The sequence below is a fragment of the Hetaerina americana genome, unplaced genomic scaffold (assembly GCF_022747635.1).
Source record: "Hetaerina americana unplaced genomic scaffold, ioHetAmer1.1.p SCAF_1, whole genome shotgun sequence".
Lineage (NCBI taxonomy): Eukaryota > Metazoa > Arthropoda > Insecta > Odonata > Calopterygidae > Hetaerina > Hetaerina americana.
In genome coordinates, this window is record NW_027286069.1 from 109,209,962 (window position 1) to 109,230,846 (window position 20,885).

General features: G+C 36.0%; 1 protein-coding gene across 4 annotated transcripts in view; it reads right to left on the minus strand.

Moving 5' to 3' along the window:
• KaiR1D (Kainate-type ionotropic glutamate receptor subunit 1D) overlaps window positions 1-20,885 on the minus strand; it is a 135,206-nt gene that overhangs the window by 23,883 nt on the left and 90,438 nt on the right. For 3 of the 4 annotated variants that reach the window (XM_071594466.1, XM_071594457.1, XM_071594450.1), the window contains 7 exons: window positions 20,625-20,792; window positions 17,730-17,753; window positions 15,694-15,846; window positions 12,432-12,650; window positions 11,077-11,283; window positions 9,124-9,208; window positions 8,888-9,026 (listed from right to left, as the gene is read on the minus strand). In XM_071594466.1, coding sequence (XP_071450567.1) covers window positions 8,888-9,026; window positions 9,124-9,208; window positions 11,077-11,283; window positions 12,432-12,650; window positions 15,694-15,846; window positions 17,730-17,753; window positions 20,625-20,792 — 995 coding nt within the window. The remainder of the gene's footprint in view (window positions 1-8,887; window positions 9,027-9,123; window positions 9,209-11,076; window positions 11,284-12,431; window positions 12,651-15,693; window positions 15,847-17,729; window positions 17,754-20,624; window positions 20,793-20,885) is intronic. The other variant, XM_071594469.1, reaches the window with a different exon arrangement.

Here is a 20,885-nt window from a genome sequence, read left to right on the forward strand (position 1 = left end):
TTTTTTGGGATGTGCGTGGGATAATTTTCATTGAGTATCTTGAAAAAAGGAAAAACTATCAACGGAGATTATTATGAGAACTTCCTGCAACATTTGAGTGAATAAATCAAGCAAAAGCAGTCGCATTTGGCTAAGAAGAAAGTGTTGTTTTATTAAGACAATGCACCAGCTCACACTTCCGTTATTGCAATGGCCAACAGTCATGAATTAAAGTTTGAATTGCTACCCTATGCACCGCATTTGCCAGATTTAGCCCCCTTGGATTATTTTCTGCTCGCAAACTTGGAAAAAATGGTTCGGTGGTCAAAGATTTACCAACCGTGAAGAAGTGATGTCGGCAGTTAATGGCTATTTTGAGAAGCAAGACATATCTTATTAAAAAAAGGGTATTCAACTTATTGAACATCGCTGGGAAAAGTGTACAGAGCTGAAAGGAGATTATGTTGAAAAATTAATATATTTTTTTCCAAAATTTTTTTTTCTTTGATGGGTCTGGTACTTTTGGGATTACCCTCGTATTCAGACCAAAGAAATGGTTGAACAAGTGGATCAAGAGCTGTGATCTGATTGATGGTTAGTACTCTGGCTGATAGATATCCTCTTGTTGATGCATCACCCTTAACATGATTGTTAAGGAAAAGCTCGGATGTTACAAATTGTGTGCAAGATGGGTACTGAAGATGATAAAGAAGCTGACACAGCACTACAATAGAAGTTGACGTCGAATATGTAGAAAAGAGAAATAGGTTTGTAGGAAACTAAAATGTTCCATTAAAACTTTTTCTACTGAATATATCTTTTATAACCAAACGGACTTTACTTTTCAAATATGCCTCTTATATTGACTTATATAAAATGTATGATCAAATCAGGAACTGATTTAACTGAACATGATAAAATGGAGCATAAGACCTGGCATTATGAATATTGGCACTTGCATTAATTAAACCATTATGTTCACAATCAGGGCCTGAAAACATGCCACGCATTTACATATTCTGAATATAGACGTAATTAGGTAGAAAATGTGAAATACAAGTCACCACAATAGTAAAAATTAATAGGTGCCACTAGGGTTTTACTTAAGTTTCTTTTTAACTATCAAAAAATGCTTTTTATCTACACTGACATAAGACTTCTCCCTGATTAAATGGTGTGGTACCTTGATTCAAAGACATAAATGATGACAAAATATCTCAGAACTCTCATGGAGGACACTTTTCTAAGAAATTTTATGAAGCAGTAATTGTTTAGCATTATTGGTATAGCTTATTGATAAGTTATAAAGATATGCAAAAACCTTATGGTACAATGTAATTAATTCACATTGAAAATTTGACCAAGTTCAAATGATAGTGAACTTCCGGCATGCTGTGCTGAATGGATGCATCAATATAATCTACAAACACCAAGTCAAAAACTTTTCTGCAAATTGTACATAGGCAAATTTTAGCAATCTAAATTGTCACCTACCAATAATTTTGATATTACCAATCAAATGCGCATACCAAATTAATCTTTCTTTAATATTTGAATCTATTACAGACTCATCTGTTCAAAATCAGAAATGAAGAGCTATGATATAATTTCATACATTTTATGAAAGCACTGTACTTTCAATTGTACGTGTATGCTTTCTGTGATCAGAATGATCCCCCTCTTACTGATATCATAAATCATTCATTCTCTGAGGTTCTATTACTTTATAATCGAAGTTGGCACACGTGAATCCTTCTGTAAACTCAGGCAATTACTCTCTTTCAATCTTGTCTTCTTCAAGATATTTTCAAAGATATGTACTCTAAAACCAGTTAGTGAACTCATTGGAAACTTTGACCTTCTTGACAACTCTCAGCATGGATTTATGGAAGGTAAATTCACCATCTCTGCAGTATTTGATTTCATCGATGAAATTCCATTCTGTGGACAATTACCTATGTTTGCACCATGGGTGTCTTCCAATATTTAAGCCATGGCAATAATCTTGAGTGGATTATTAGGAAATTGACATAATTTGAAATCATGGGAATTTTACTAGATAGGCTTGCATCCTCATTATCTAACCAACATCAACCAGAACTCATTAAACAGTCATGAATCTGTAATCATCAAGTCAGCCATGATAGCTAGAGGAGTTCCTAAAGGGTCAATACTTGGTACTCTTCATTTCATAATGTTTTTCAATAACTTAGCACTTAATTTATACAGTAAGCCAACATTACATGCTGATGACACCTCATGCATGATATATTGTGGGATGTTAATCAACCTAATAACTAAGGCAAACTACTCCGTGAGGATATACTGTATTGGAGCAGAGAAGATCATCTAATTATCAACAAGATCAAATCAGTATGTGTGATATTCCACAACAAATGGTCACCACCATCCCCCTTGTTAGAATCAAAGAATTAAATATAAGCAGAACCCCAGCCACTGAGTTCCTTGGAATATCTATTTCTGATAATGTTAATTGGAAACTCCACAGAGATAATGCATCCAGTAAAGTTGCCACTGAAATTTCCATAGTAAGTAGAATTGACTAAATGTCAGTCTTAAATTCTTATTCTCTAAAATTCCTGTAGTATATTACAGTCCATTCCCATCTATCACAAGGTAGTCTCGATTGGGGAATGGCCTTTTATATCTGCAAAGTCTTCATCCAACAAAAACAAGAAGCCAAAGCTATGATTCAGATTAACTATCACACATCTGGATAAGAGCTATTTTAATCTCTGCATGTCATCCTCCAACATTCACTGTTCATCAGAAAAAATCCATCTTCACTCCCACCTAACTTAAATAGTCACCACCACAGTACTAGACAGATGTATGATTTACCCACGCATACATGATTATAATCTTACATCCTATCAAAAAGGTCCCAGCATGCTGCCTGCCTCTGTAATGTATAATAAACTCCTACAAAATATTAAAATGATACCAAGCTCCAGGGCAAGCTGATACAGTTTCCAATTAAAGTTCATTCTTGGAGAGCTAATGAAATTTTCCTAACTTGCTTTCAGGGACACTTTTCTTTGCTAAGATGCTATGAAAATTTGTCTTTATTTATTAACACATACTTGTTTCATCATTGTTTTGCCTGTATTGTACTATATGACGTGCGCTACATCTGGCAATTAATTGAGAGAAAATATTATTACAGTACATTCTCAAGTTCCTTCACCGAGGTGACAGCCTACTTCCCTATGATTCATATATTACTCTAGAGGCCAAAGCAAACCTAAGAGCCAATGATTCGAAGGGCATTATGAGCCTGGATGAAATGAAGTTGTTAGAGGAAGGAAAATCTTGCTCTCTTCATCCAAAATAGCATATTTATGTCCTTGATTTGACAGAGGACAATGCCTTAGGTCACACTTTCATTCATACCACTTTGTACATATTTGTATTCAATGATGATGACAAGAAAAAGTAATAATTCTCTTGCATCCACATCCATCAAGAATATAGTCATTAATTAGAATTCACAAGGTGAAGAATGAAACCAATCCCATTAACCATGCTCTTCTCTGGGAAAGAAAAGTTTAAAAGTCATGTAAATAAATTCAGAAATAAAAAAATATGTGGAGGAAGGATCAAGTGTAACAAATGACACTCAGGAAAATATTAAATAAAAAGAAAATAGATGCAATGAGCTCCTTGACTCTCTTTCTCACTCTCTCCCATCAGTTAGCCATTAATTTGGCAACAAAGGCATACCCTGGAACAAAATTGATATTTCCTCACAAATTATTCATTCAGATGCAAAAAAGTCAAAAAAACATGAAAAAAATGGTAGTATTATACATAATCTTCGAAGTTATGGAAGAAATTATACACATATTGAAAATTATGCCAACGTAATTAAAGTTAAGAGCATTATTGAGACTTGTATATCCATCACAAATTTGATTTAATGTCATAAAAAAAGAGGAAAAAAGAAAAAAAAATTCACCCAAAAAATAAACATCAATATTAATTCTTTAACTCTAAAAAAAAATGCAACATCAAATTAAAGAAGACACCTTGGCTGAATTGCAAAATAAATGCACTCATTCCTGCTCATGCACTGGCCATTAAAAGGAAAGCATTATTCAACCATGAAATGTGATAATGAGACTGAAATGCAAATAGATAAACTGAGTATGCAAATAAATTCAAGTCTGATGGAATTGAGCCAGGGTTGAAATAAGCTAAAACTAACCTTTTGAATTGAACATTAAGAATTAGAATTTATACAGATTTAGGTATGTTATTCCCACTGACAATTTTTGAATGATTTAACACATATTTCCTCTATCTATTTATATTAATAACCTTAAAAAGGCAGCCATATTTTTTTGCAGAGGCAAAAGTGGTATGTACTTTATATACTGTGGATATATCCAAATTACCATATATGTATCTCAAATTATGATTTGTAACGAACTTTTAAGTCTAAAACAGCAGTGAAAATCTTTCAGCTAACATTCAGCTGAAATTTTAATAAATTAGCAAAAGTTTCTTTGGTAATTTAATTTGACAATGAAAAAATAGGTTGTGACATTTAATGGTGTAGACCAACTGGGGTTCTTTTAAATGCAGAGTGCTTACACCAAAATTATTATCCGAGGGTACCCAAGGGAATGAAAGAAAAGGCACTGAGGGAGATTACGAGAGGGCCTGCTCTGCCTTAACCTGAGGAATGCACTCTGTCACCTTTCCTACATGCAAAGTGCAAGAAAATGATCACACAGCCACAGTCCAAGGCGTTATGCCTTCGACTGTGGCTGCGTATATATAAATATACACGACCACAGGGCTCACATCCCCACTTACCCAGCTGGCATAAAAGAAGCTTTTGATTGAAATTATTCCATTTTCATTGAGAGTGTATGCCTTCTTTGTAACTAGCCTCTAATTAAATATTGACCAGCTACCCTGATGGGTGAATTTCACATGCCGTCGGGCTTAGTACTGGGTCTCAACCATCACCTACCAAACTGACCTTCGGGTTGATTACTGTGTTTATAGTTATGGATTGGAAGAGCAGAGCAGTGGGGACCAAGATGGGGGTTTCCAAGAATTCCAAATATATTTTTCATCCAAGGGATCCTAGTGCTGCATTATGAAATCAAGGAATCATTTATCTTTGTTCATCCAAAATTACATACTACCTTGATCAAAAATTTCCCGGAATTTATTCAGAAAATTAAAAATACAAGTTTATTCATCTAAATCTATATTGTCCCCTTCAAAGTAATCCCCATCGACTGCAACACACTTATGCCAGCGCTTGATCCAATCCTCGAAACATTTTTTATATTCGGTTTTCGGTATGTCCATCAGTGCTTCCTGCGATTTTTCCATTACTTCCTCTCGGCTGCTAAAACGCGTTCCCCGTAATGGTTTTTTAACTCGATTGAACAGAGAGAAGTCACAGGGAGCCAAATCAGGTGAATTCGGTGGCTGTTGGATGGTATTTGTTGCATTTTTCGTCAAAAAATTACGAATAATGATAGCACTGTGCGACGGTGCGTTATCATGGTGCAAAATCCACGAGTTTTCTGCCCACATTTCTGGTCTCTTTCGGCGAATTGCTTCACGCAAACGTCTCATAACGCCCAAATAATACTCTTTGTTTACTGTCTGGCCTTCTGGCAAAAATTCATGATGCACTACACCGTTGTAATCCATGAAAACCGTCAGCATTGCCTTCTTTTCTGACTGAAAACGACGTGGTTTTTTTGGTCTCGGCTCATTTGGTGAACGCCATTCACTTGCCTGATGTCTGGATTACGTGTCGTACTCATAAACCCACGTCTCGTCTCCAGTAATGATCCTTTTGATGAATGTGGGATCGGATTCAGCCTCGCAAATCATGTCTTTTGCGACGTCAACACGGTCTCTTTTTTGCATGAAATTGAGGTCTTTTGGCACCAACTTTGCTGCTACACGACGGAAACCCAAATCATTAACCACAATGTCTTGGGCGGATCCATAGGCAATGTTCAAGTCCTCCGCTATTTCTCTGATGGTTAATTTGCGGTTATTGACCAACATTTCTTTTACTTTATCAATTTTTTCACCGACTTTCGATGTCGATGGTCTGCCACTGCGTTCACCATCTTCGATTGACTCACGGCCACTTCTGAACCGCTCGTGCCACTGGTAAACGACCGTTTTTTTTAGAGAATCGTTGCCGAAACACTTTTCCAACATTTCCAACGTCCGTGCGCCACTAAATCCGTTTTTTACGCAAAATTTAATACAAGTTCGTTGTTGCAAATTTAAATCCATTTCTGAAATTGTAAAAAATCGCCAACACACACAGAGATAGATGTACTCTTGGCTACGTAACTTTTGCAAATGTCAAGTTATGACACTAAGATTTAAAGGGAATATCAACAACAGATGTACCAATTTAACAAAAAAAAACAGAACTCAAATCGGAACGATGGGAGCGCCACACGGTGGTTATTCCGGGAACTTTTTGATCAAGGTAGTATATTGCATAAAGTTATTGCAAAATATGTTAAGAATTCATCTGGTGTGAATGGCTTCCATTTCTGAAAACTTTGTAGAGCTAAGCTAAATTATTTATTTCCCAAGCTTTCACCTGAATACATAAATTAAAGCACATCACATGAAGCACAGCAGCACGAATTGCAGTCCTACAATAATATTTATAGAGTAGTTCAGCCATGACATGAATGAAAGTTGACTGTAGAAGCCAAGACTTGGTGAAATTCCATCTCTATTTAGAGAGAAATAAAAGTATTGAGCAAATAATGAAACTGTGTTGATATCTGAAAATCAAATAATTAAATTGTGATATTTTACACATTGAATTTAATTTATTTTTACATAATTATATGAATTAGCTGCTGGGACTGTTCCCAATATTATTTATTCCTTGCCATATCCTTCATGAGCATATTGAAACACAGGGCAGCTGGTTACAGGCTATGCTGCAATGCTACCTGAGAGCCTTAAGGTTTGTCTCATAATGAGTATCTTTTGAATAAGAAATTGATTGATTGAAGATGTCTGTCATGACATTAAAGGAAAACCCACCCATACATCATTCAGACTGAGGAATCATTTAACTACGAGGGTCATCCGGAAAGTAGTACCCGTTCGTGAAATAAAGACACAAAAGTAAATATTAACAAACATAAAAAATTTTATTTGAAAGAGGATACTTTAAACTACTTCTCAACATAATCTCCAAGCAAATTAAGGCATTTGTCATAACGTGTGACAAGTTTCTGTATTCCTGCTGCATAGTCCTTCGCCGCCAGCTCATTGAGATACGCGAGGGACCCATCTTGCACAAATTTTTGCATAATGCAGATGGTGTTTAACAATTTCATGAACAATTGTTCGAGAAACATTGGGAAAATGCTCACAGATGTCATCAATTGTGACGCGCCGATCGTTCCTCACGAATTCGTCAACTGAGCTCACCAGTTGGTCTGTAATGACAGACGGTCTCTCCGAACGCTCATCGTCGTGTGTGTTCCCCCTCCCCATGTTGAAGTTGCGACACCACCGCCGAACAGACGACTCGTCCATTACATTGTCTCCATACACCTCCTTTAATTGGCGATGAATATCACATGGGCGAACGTTTCTTGCATTGAGGAATTTAATCACTGCCCTCACTTCACAACTGGCGGCGTTCTCAATTTTTTTAAACATTGTAAACAATCACAGAAACAACACAGGCAATGCTAGCGTCACGCAACTTGGCTCAGAGAAGGCAGACAAGCCACTGAAGCTATCTGACCTCGTCCAGCGGCTACTCGCGTCGTCAGCACTTCATGCGGCACGAACGGGTACTACTTTCCGGATGACCCTCGTACATTTCAGTCATCACAGTATTTTTTCACATGCACCACTTTAAATTGCAATGAACTTTTTTAAATGCCTTTAATTAATTGAAAACTTTACTAACATACCACAGTATAGGCACCCAATTCTTGTTGCTGGCCTATTGTATTGATTAGTCATTATTCAAATTAAAAACAGATTTTCAACCGGGCATCAATCCAGTCTGTATGCATTTGTGACTCCCTAAAGGGGGTGCCCATTGTTACTGCAGGAAATTGGCACGGAATGCAAATACCATGTATACTTTCAGCAACCATTTCAGTCTCATGATCCCATTATTTCAAATACTTTGCATATAGGAACAGAGCATATTACCTCAATGGTTTATTGCCTTTCTACTTTGATTACTAACCCATGTGGTACAAATAGCAATGAAGATTATATTCACAGAAATTGTAGAAATTATGAACTTACCTACCATAGAAAATTAAACGTGCCTAGGATTTTAAGTAACATGAATTTCAAGGTATAAAATTTTTATGATTAATTATCTGAAACATGAAAATAAGAAAGATTCTACATTCCAAAAAATATTCAAAGAACTGCAGGCAATGCCGCGACAGTAACTTTTAACTGAGTCATCTACTAAATATGTATTAAAATGTAGAAATTTCAAAGCATAAAAATCATTTGCATTGACTGGGATTCCTGTCAAGACAAATAATTTTTAAGCTTTAAAAAATCTGCATTTTGAGAATATATATATTTTAAAACAATTAATCTTATACACTGCCAGAAAATGTGCTTTCTTTTCAGTGGTACGAAATCCCAATGCAATCAATTATTCAGCTAATACTGTCATGAGATTCTGATCATATTCAATTAAATAAATGAACTTTGCAATCAGTATGACTTAGAAGCATCATTTCATTTCAGCAGAATCACATGAGAATTAACAGCATATTTAGAATGGATTTGCTCCCATGTACTGCAATTATTAGCTTTATTTGAATAATTTGGAGTTGATGAAGTTGCCACAGGCAAATGAGAGACAGGTTGGTGTTCATACCTTGCCAAAATGAAGAGAAGAACAGAGACACCCAAGTAAGCAGTAGCCATGTAGATCCAGACATCAAGCGAAAGCGGTGACAGAAAGGAAAACAGGTTTGGAGGCTGTTTTATTGGCTTTCGATAAAGAATACTGATACCTGAAAGTCAGAAAAAAAGGACAATGGTTCATAAGAAAGGCAAATCAGCCAAAATATTTACCATTAAAAAGACAACAATTTCATTTTTCCATCATACCTAAATTCATGAAAGGCATTGTGAAATCAACTGCTTGCTCTCTATCATATGTTATTGTCAAATCAGCAATGGCCAAGTCTGCTTTCTGCAAGAAAATCAACAGAATTGATCATGTTAGCACACGGTACATATATCACAATACCAATTAGAACTGACCACGAAAAATGGTGCCCATACACATATAGTAACAGTTCAGTAGTAAAACCTTCCGTCAATGGATTTTGAGGGACTCATATTTTCATTCATTCATTAATGGATGCATAGTTATTTTTATGAGAGTAATTTTGGGTTGCATGCCTATATGGGCATGTAGATTGTACAAAGCACCGCCATCCAAAGGGTAGCAACATGGATTTCGCACAATGGTGGCTCAATAGCTTAATCAAGTTTTTTATTTATTGCTTATACTCATTATTAGTGGTTGTTTTTGACAACACATTGTTACAAATAACTATAAATACTACAGTATAAAGGTGTGCAAACCTCAAGAGGTGACCACCTGAAATGGAATAGAGCATACCACAGCGAATATTTACCGTCAAAATTCGATCACCCCACAACAAGTTCATGTGTTGACTTCATTCCAATTTCAAAAGAAAATTTCATTCGTTGTCTAAATTTTATTTACCTACATTACCCAATTTGCCCTAACAATATGTAAGTTAGCTAAAATCCAAAATATTTGATTTACTTTAGTGACAAATTCTGATATAACTAATTTTCACAGAAATAATTCTTCAAAAGTGTCATTTTTGAAAGTACGAATGCCACACAAAATGACTTATGAGGCTATATTGGAATATTCATTTATGTTTAATGAACGAACCATGATATTTTGCATTTTTTGTTTGTTGTGGTGACCAATATTAATTGAAATATTAATGATTAAAATTTTAAATTTTGATTTGTGAACCTTTTCAAAATTTACATTATTTATAGATTTTTTACCATTGATATGGATAAATACACATGGATAGATAAGACTTTTCCCTCCCCCCCATGGCACACCATTATGTTGCCTCATCTCTCAGACATAATAATAATTTTATTTGACAAAGGATTGATGCACAAAAACAATATAGGACACGTCATAAAAACAGATATTCAAAACATTTATATACAGAGAAGATTAGAGAGATATATAAATGTGTAAATATATAATATATATAAAAATGTGTGTGTACATATATATATATATATATATATATATATATATATATATATATATATATATATATATATATATATATATATATATAAATGTATTTATATTAATATATATTTTATTTATTTTACACATACATCATATTTTATCATTAACAAATTCAGACATTAGCATTTTTCTTCAATTAGAAATTTTTTATTTGTCTTTTAAATGGTGTTACATCTCTTATATCTTTGTATTACTGTGGTAATTTATTATATAGGTTTAACCCCATTGACTTGGGCCCTAGGCTTGCAGCTTTGGTTCGATTATATTCGACATGCAGGTTCGACTGGGTTTTGGAGTGGTGACTATGTTGGTATTGAGAATTTGCATGGAAATCTGACAGATTTTGTTCCATGATGTTACTGTGAATTGGATATATTTGGATGGGAAAGGCTGGAGCCCAAGATCTACAAAGATTGGACAGGCAGATGGAATTGGAGATTTAGATGCAATGATGTGAATAGCCTTCTTTTGCAGTTTAAATATAACTTGGGACATAGCATTTCATTCTGATGAATAAGCCACACTGTTCACTAAGGATGCTTCAGAAGACTCATCATGCTTCATTTTGTGGAATAATTCAATTGATCTTAAGACTGTCAGTATTATAATGTAAAGTGTGAATAATTACTGACAAGTGTTTTATTTCTATGACGCCTTATGAAGTTAAATCCTATTCAACAATGAGAGCACACGCAAACGAAGAGAAAATAGCCCACTCTCAACACCATGTCCCACCGTACCTGATCAAGAAGTTCCTTCATCATCCCATCCCACTCCTTGGTCTCACGGTTGAGGGAGCCATAGCGACCATCTGGCACCAGTTTGAAAGTGTAGTTGAAACCCAAGATTCGTGATATCTCTTCCACTAAGTCAACTCCATAGCCCTCAAACTGGTCATTGCCGGACAATTTTTCACTGGAATCTTTCCTCATACAGTAAGGAGAACTCTGCGGAAAATAATAACCATGGAAGAAAATTTTACACATAAGAGTATTCCCAAAAGAAATATTAAGAAAAATACACTTAACATGATTAGGATTATATCATGATATCGTTAATAATTAATTTCAACCATGATGATCATGAGATGGAAAACAAGAGCTCATACAGTGTTATTCTTTTGTCAAAAGTTTTACTTTTTCTAAAGTCTTCACGTATCTCCCATTTTCATATGTTTCACGCTCTTATAAAGGGTCCTCCTTTCATTTTATTGCCAAGGTTTTTTAATATCTCAGCCATGACATTCTCCACATCTTTTGTCTTTCCAACATTTAACCATTGAAGGACATGCTCAAATCAAGATGCCCTGAATAGTCTGTACATAAGTGAATAACATACACAGCTAACTAATGGTATCCCTTTCTGGAGTCCTTCATTTTCCCTAAGAATTTTCAAGGTCTAAAAAGGAGTTGTCAGAATTTTGCAGAACAATCTCCTTGCATACCTGATTGGCCTACATTTTAATCTCTCAAAGTTCTACCCTTACATACCTATATGTTTTACCAATATGCTCTACCTATATTTTCTACCTATACTATGGGTACAATAGCACGAACACAGGAAAATGATAACACATTCCCTAAAAATATTGCCAATTCACAAATACTCAACACAGAGAATAAATGACTTGCGATTCTCTCTAATTAATCTTAAAAATACCTCAAATGGACTAAAAGAGACGGGTGTGAGACTTTTAAATAAACTTCCGCTGTAAAAGATGCTAGCAGTATCTCATCCTTGAAATGCAACCTCAAAAGATTCTTGCTTGGAAAGTTCCATTACTCTATAAGTGAGCATCTTAATGGTAATATATTGCAGTGAATTAAATGTAGGATGAATAAATATTATTACTATAGAAGGTAAGAAATCACTAATTCCAGTGTTGACAAAGGCATGTGTTTTAACCTCAACATGTTTTGATCATGAGAGAAATAGGAAGGAATATTCCATAGCCTCTTGAACAATTATTATAAAATGACAAAGTGATGAGAGGGCACAATGAAAAATGTGCAAAATATCATGCTGAGCATAATAGAATTTCAAAACATTCCACCCAGAATCTAAAAGTGGAGAGTTATAGTTGGAGAATGCCCACCAATATTGTGGTGACAACAAAGGTTTTGTTCTGCAAGGATTCCACAATTTGCGTGTATGCTTCCCCATATGTGCGGGTGAAATTGACACCAGCTGTAGAATTCCATGTGCCAATCTTCTGCAGGCCATCCCTTGTCAGCTCCACCACGTCCAGCATGAAGTTACTGCGGAACCCTTGGTTGTCAAACTTGATCACTCCAGTCAGACCCTTCATCTCAACCTAAAAAAAGAATAGGATCTCATGAGGATAGAGCCACAAGCCATGGGATAGTACTATTTTACTATTTTTATTTTTGTTTTGACAACTCTTCTGGTTAGTGACTCTGAATTTCTGGTATTCCAATAACTCTAACTAGCCTCTTATAAAAGTTTCCCACACCACCAGAGTCTATGCAACATTCAGATTGCCAGGGGTCATGATCCTTTGGGTTAGCAAGTTGGCAGGTTGACTTGGCTTGGATTTTGAATTCATATTTACGGATAGAAATAATGAAAGAACATCAATTTCCATAGTTAGTGAGTGGCCAAAATATTATACAATATGAATAATACAAATATGTATATATCTGTACATTAATATTCCATGGTGAAAGAAAAAATGAAATCTGAAAGGAAACACATGACCAAGAGAATTTTTGTAGTATTTTGACTTTTTTTAATGTTACAGATGCATGACTTTTGAACAATGATGTTTATCAGTGAATAACCTGTGATGTCACCTGCAACAGTTATTTTAAAATTGAAGGGATAATTGAGATTTATTGAATGAGAACAATAATCGATTTAAAAAGTTTTAATCAGACCTTGATTAAAGTAATGAATTCTGGAGAATTGGAGAGCAAAGTGGAGCCTTGGCCAAAAATATCAACTTGCTCCATGAAGGATTTCAATGAGTGAAATGAGGTAAGTTTGAATATGTTTAAAGACTTAATACATGTATGTTCCAAAAAGAGAAGAATTTGTTATTTTTCATATCAATAAGAGACATTATCATCGATTACATTAACGGGCTTGTAATCCAGTCCAAAAAAACAATATACATTGAGTTTGAAACTTTTGAACCTTCGTGTATTATCTTCCAAGGATTATTTTGAAATGGTTTTTGATGCATTGCCAGCTTTGGTCAAGTTCCCACATTTCATTGTGTGGGAGGATGCCCAGAGCAGGTGAGACTTACTCATTTTCATACTCATGTGATGACACTACAGCATAGTAAACTAGTTGCAAGAAATTCATTTCTTTGGTAGGATACTAATATACAATATTTTCAAATCTAAATTTGTCTTAAAATTGTTGCACAAAGAGAATGGGATTCTCTCTCCCAAGTTAACTAAAAGAAGAATGCCAATGAATTCTCTCAAATTTATCATTGAAGAGCTCATCACACCTCTCACGATAACAATGCATCCTGAATGAAATATCCATCCTTTGTAAATCGTTCCATATGAGGGTCCATTCCCTTGAAATTGGTTAGAGCTCCACTAAGTTACAAAACGAAGGGATGGAAACATTGTCCATAACCAATAAAACATTGAAAGGGATACCTCTCTGAGCACAATATACATGAGCCTGGGGAATAAAGAAGTTCATGAACCAGTCTTTGAAAAGCACTTGAGTCATCCAACCTGTACGATTTGAATGGAAGTGAATCGGCAGTATGTGTTTGTTGATGTGCTTGAATGCAAGAGGGTTTTCCGAGTGATAAATGAGAAATGGCTTCAGCATGCAACCCTTGACATTCCCACAATGTAACAAAGATAACCCATCCTTCAAAGCTTTGAATCCTGGAATCCTTTTTCATTCTTGGTGTATGTACTTACCCTTAGGCATGCATTTCCATTTTCAACCCATTCCATCTATTATAAATATTTGCTCTGGTGGAGAACTTTCTTCTTAGATAAAAGAGTCAAAACTATTAATGAACTTTTGGGAACCATCTTCATCTGCACTACAGGCTTCTCTTGTGACAAGCATATTAGGCCAAACATTTTATTTAAATGCATAAAACTACTCAGTACTAGTCTGAAAATTTGTGTAATTGTCTCTAGTTTTTAATTTTAAAATTCAAAAAATCTTCGAAGAATCTTGCCAGGCTATTGGGTGTTGAAGGGAAAAACCCCAATGATAGACACTGAACTTAGTGAGAAACTAATCTCATCTCTATGCCAGTGTGGCACATGGCCCTTGCCATTATGTCTTTAAGAAATAAGTATGATAATGGTCCATGCCAATATAAAAATTCAAATGGTCCCCCACAGATTGATTTTGCACATTTCATGACCTAAGTGATGCCAGCCATAAGTCAATGACCGAGTGTTGTAGAAGAAAAATCAAGTGGTGTTTCTCTTGGATTCCTGAATACTTAAGGAAGGTGCCATTACCTGTGATGCCAAATAAATTAAATATTTGTTCCTAAACCTCAAATTCATATATATTAATTTGCATTTTTGGCAATGATGCGTGTCAGCTTGTTGAAAATGGATGTTGAATTACATGGCTTTTTTCAGTATACTTCAAACAATATTACATGATTTTTTTCAGTGTTCTCCACTAGCAAGAAGACTTCATACAGGAATTTGAAAAAAATGGTCCTACAGATAATGGATAAATGTTTCCTTTTCAAATTCTGAAAACTAGTACCTTAAATCTCCCATACTTTTTGTTCACTTTCAAGCAAAATGTATTGTAATTTATCGAAATTCAGCCTGCTGAGCAGGAGTAGAGAGTTCTCTTCAGAATCAATACTGGGACATTTTTTATAATACTCACTGCAATTCTAATTTCATCAGCAACTATGTAATTTTTCTCAGATGATTTCCAGAAATATAAAAGTGATATTACATTACTATCACAACTTTTCACTTTCAGCTTACTCATGAGCATTGTCAAGGGTGATATTGTAAAATTCCCTCACCTCTCTCAATTCCATAAGGTTTGAATTTGTCTACAGGGAGTCCAAGCCCTTTTCTATACCCTTTGCTGAAGGTCCATCCAAATCTAGTAAGGATGAGAGTTTTCTGACAGTCCTGTTAATTTGCTGTGAAATGGTCAATGGAATAATGTTTTGTTTATTCCAAAAAAGAGAATTTATAAACTTTCCAAACCATCCACAATTTGAAGAACATAAACAATGGTTATGAGACACATTAGAGAAAACTAGACTTGGATTTTCAAAGTAGAAATTCGAAAAAGAGAAGTGTGATTTTAACCACAGCATCACGAGAGAATATTTTTGGATCAAGAGCATGCTAATGGGGACTCACAATCTTCATGTAGTTGATGAGGCTGTACCCATGGGGCCACGTGTCCGATGCATCACAACTCAAAGGCTTCACATCGATCCTCTGGCTGCTGTCCAGGTCATGCAGTGCTTTAGCAAATAGGTGGACAGCATCATACATGAGGGCTGTTTCCGTCTGTAGGGAAAGGATGTATGAATCAACAGTCAGACTTTTCAGTGGAAGAGAAAAACAAGGTACATATTACCTTAATGGCAAAAGACAACCCCACTACTATGAGAGAATTGAGAATTTTTCATTATAGTTGATAAAGTCACGTGCTTCAGTAGCATACAACCAGAGCCCTCAACCTGGAGGTTGATTGAAGGGTGAGGCCAAAGCTCACCTCATATCCATAGAGCATGAATTTCCCATGTGAGGGTAAGGAGGAGGAGGAAGGGGGAAGCTGTTCCTTGCCATTTCTCAGGAAGACCTTGAGCCCACAAAACCACTAAGCTTCAGAGATCAGACCGTGAGTCCATGTGCATCACTGGAAATGTGAATCAGGAGCCCTCTGAAGCAGGGCCATAGAACAGGCCAACTAGGCCATCACACCACAGGGCATACTCCAAATAAATCTTAAATGGACCCACAATGAATCTCAATCCCATCTCTAGGGTAGTGTTGATGCACAAAGGTAATTTTTGTCTCATGAAAAAATTTATAGCTAAGTGCATGTATGCCAATTCAGTTTGCTCTTTGTGGGCTTCTATTATTTCCAAAGGCTTTACCCACAATTGGATAGAGTGACTGTTTTGGTAGACATGCTAAATTTGGTTAAGAAAGCAACTTTTCAGTAGACCAATTTAGCTCAGCCAAGCACATAACTTTTCAGTAAAGCGAAAAATGAACAATCAGAAATCATAATGGTAAGAAACCAAAGTCATTTGGGAAAAATGATAAATATTGAATTTACAAGTCAGAACAAAATTAAACATGGCAAAGATATTAAGTATATTTGTAGGTGCATGTGTATGTTAGTTGGTAGTTTGAGTGTTTGCATGTGTAGGGCGTGTAAGTGTTCTTGCATGAATGTGTACCATGTTTTGCTTGTGGATAGTATAAATTTGTGGCTTTTGCATGCATTTTTTTTTCTTAATTACGGGTGGTGTCCTAACACTCCCCACCACACACCCTTGCGGCAGCTTGTGGGTCATTGAGTAGATGTAAAGCTGCAGAACCATGTTTGAAAAAACCATACAGACTAATGAACTCGGTGAGAAAAGTTCAGGAGGCGGAGTCAACAACACTACTATTCTATGAATAACACTACTATGAAGATGTCTCTGATTCAAGTCAGTGCACTGAGTCAGTTTTTTATTCAACTCTTGCATCCATATGCTGAACACTGCTGCATACAAATACACAAGGAAATCTCAGCAGGAACAGAGAAAGATCTCTAATTATTTATTGATTTGATGCTGGTTGGTCAAGGACCAAGTACGTACACATTTTTGTAATTTGATATTTGTGTGCAGCTGCATTTGATCTGATTGTATTGATTCCTCAGTTGAATTCCAACATTATTTGAGTAGCGATTATGATGCAGGTAAAAATATACATGCTCATTAAAAATATTTCAGAGAGCACAACCTTTTCCTTTAGGCTCCATGACTGTAAGTTGGTGCAGAGATCAATTAGGGCAGCCAAAAAGAAAGAGAGAAGCAAATATCTGCAAGGCAAAAATGTTGCCTTTCTTTAAATACTAACAAATAAAAGAGGGAACAAGATTATAACAACAAAGCAGGACCTTCTCCCAAAAAGAGCACGGGGAAATTTCAACGGAAGAAATATTACAAAAAATTAAAGGAGCCAGGTTACACTGCAACAATTGCAATGAATAAAAGTCACTCCCCTTGACAGGGATTCGAATCCATGGCAGTCTGGTCTGGTGCTTTAAGCTACTGCAGCTTCCTCTTATACCTTGAAATGTTAATTATCAGGGAATGCTGATCTATCCCTGCTAACTTAATCCTAAGAATATATTTGTTACTTTTTCCTAAGGAATGAAAAACTCATACCTTAATGAATGTGAGATTGTCCTTCTTCATTTGAATTGACATTGAAGATTTATGAAACAGAAGAAAATTTTCCATTAGTACAGAGTAATATAATAATAATAACATTTTGGTTCTGTCGGTCAAGTACATGACATAGAACATGGACAGCAGGGTAAGGAAAAGAAATAAAATTGTAATAATACACAAAATAATTACTACACAGAAGACAACATCACACAAAAAAAATCATTCTAATTACAATTTATCAACTAAGAATGCATCAATACTGTAGTAACACTTTAGGAGTAATAACTTCTTAACTTCAATTTTAAAGGCAGTCACAGCACACTAAGACTGTTTCAATGGAAAAGTAACTAATACTGAGCATTTGCTTGATTCACATTAAGTTTTCCAATAAGCATACATAATACAAATTATAACTTCAGTAATTACTATTCCAACAAATGCAGAAATTTTTAAGTTCAAATTTTAATGTTAAAGCATTGCGACAAAACTTGAAAGGCTTTTATTACAAATACATAGTATATGAATAGCAAAAATCAGCCCAGAACCATGAAAAAAGCATTTTTATAGTACATACATGAAAGAGGATTAAAATGCACCCATTACATGAACACACCTAATATGAAGACCAACATCCTTTCTAGGGAGTAGGTCACTTTTGTTTTCAAGGCACAAAAGAAAGGGAAAATCTTTTTTTGTTTCAGATTTCATGTTTTTGGTATGTAAGGTGACTTGGGAACACCACAAGAGTAGTTAATTCACACCTGATGGTTTCTTTTGCAGTGGCCACTCATTTTTTTGGAGTCTTATTCCAAACTCTTTCCACAACATCCCAAAGAGTATAGAGTGAACTCTCATTTACCCATTCTGTGGATTATCCAGCCTATCCTCTTCCCAGGCACCTCAAAAGTTTAATTATATTACACTAGTAAAGACATTTTAATTCTTTGAAACTTTAATGCATGTACTTTAAAAGAAAACTAAAAGTTTGAAGTAGCTGATCCTTCTTAAAATTTTTTAATTTCACAAAATAAAAAGTTGTAAACAGTATATAATGTTTTAATGTCAACGATTTTGTACTCTCTGTACTTTCCCATAATCATTCCCCTTGAATGCCATACACTATGACTGCAGCAAATTGTAACATGATCAAAATGATTTTGTAAAAGAACATACTTCTAATGAAATAACCATTGATATTAAGCATAATACCACCAAAAAGAGCAAAAAAAATTAATGGTCAGCAAGCACATTTTAACAAATAACATGTCCAAAGAAATTACTTTATCCATCATTATCTTGTTAAGCTAATTAATTATATTCTTACCCATGACTTTGCAACATTCAAAGCAAAAATTCTCAGGGAATATTTTGAAGCCCATGAAAAATTTGCAAATCATAGGATTACAGGGTTCGTCCGGAAAATAAGTGTACTGAGCTCAGGAAAAAAAATTATTACACTTTTACATATCTTAAGCTAATATTCCTCAAAATAGGACCCTTGTGAGTCGATACACTTGTTCCAGCGGCGTTCCCATTCCTGGAACGCTCCCGCGAAGGCATCATCGGGAACCTCTCGAAGACACGTCGTCACGGCCTCTTTGACGGCGTCCAAAGTCCCTTATCGCGTTCCTTTCAAACTCCTCTTTATCTTCGGGAACAGAAAGAAGTCCGGTGGTGCCAAGTCCGGGCTGTAGGGCGGGTGCGGCAGCGTTGCCACGCCGTGCTTGGCCAAGAAGTCCGACACGACAAGCGCGGTGTGAGACGGCGCATTGTCGTGATGCAGCCGCCAGATGTTTTTGATCGCTCGCCAGATGTTTTTAATCTCGTGCACTATTGTTTTTGGCACATTACACTGCTCTGCTATCATCCGAACACTAAGACGACGATCAGAGTTCAGTACATCGCGAACTTTTCGCACATTTTCGTCGGTGAGTGTCGTTGATGGGCGTCCAGGCCGTGGTTCGTCGTCGACCTCTTCTCTGCCCTCCACGAACATCTTGTGCCCCCGAAAGATCATGTTTCTGGACATGGCTGACTCCCCGTAAGCCTGGTTAATCATACCGACAGTTTCGGTAGACGATTTCCCAAGCTTTACCGCAAATTTGATGGAACAACGCTGCTCCAAAAACTTCGGCATCGCGTTCCGTGACGTGGGTCGAGAGTGGAGGTTCGCGTTAACAGAGCTCCTCACTACACCACAGCTCAGAGCCGACTGCCTTTTTCAGCGTCGCTTGCCAACATACCCCCCTCCAATCGCAGCCCGTCAGAGTGGTGCTGGGCGCGCCTGGAGCGGCGGGAAAAAATCAGTACACTTATTTTCCGGACGAACTCTGTAGATCATAGCTTTGAATTTATTCGTAAACATATTTCAACTTAAACAGATTAAAAAGGATGGTGGCATCATATGTTTTCGATAGATATCTGCTCTTAGCTTCAATCTTACATGATATTTTTAATTATGAGGGATACAAATAATTAAGTATTAAAGTGTTCATTGAGGCTTTAAAGTGCTTAACTTGAATTATGCATAAACCTCCACATGGCTTCTTCCCAGCTAATGGAATCACCCCACCTTTTACTGCACTAGAGAATCAAATTTCCAGTGCCCGCCAAAGAATTATTTTGTCACACTGGACTGGACACTGGCCAAGAACTAGCAGGGAAGTCAAATCAAAAATGCTCCATTAGAACAGTTCACTGCCTGTCTGAAGCCCAGATAGGAGGAGTACCCTTGAGAAGAATATCTAGTTTTATGATACAACAGAGAGGAAATTGTATGCATGGTATATGTCCCATCTCAACAGTTTAAAAATGAAAAAAATCACTGATTTAACATTGGCATTCGGTTTAGGTGCACTGAATTTCCAGCTGAATTGTATTCCCACCAACCTTGAGCACATGTGGTGCCAACTCCGGCTTCCGCCCATATCTCATCTCACCATGCATCCAATCTCTCACCACCTTCTGCACCTCTGCCTTCTCAGGATCAACAAGTCTGAAAGCAGTAATGTTGGTGCCTCCATACTTGAACTCTTCAAGGTCCACAGTGTGCAAGTCCTGCATATAATATTAAAAGGAGATTTTCTATTCTGAGAAAGAATATTTAAATATTCAGCAATACAACCTGTAGTACAATTTGAAACATTTCTG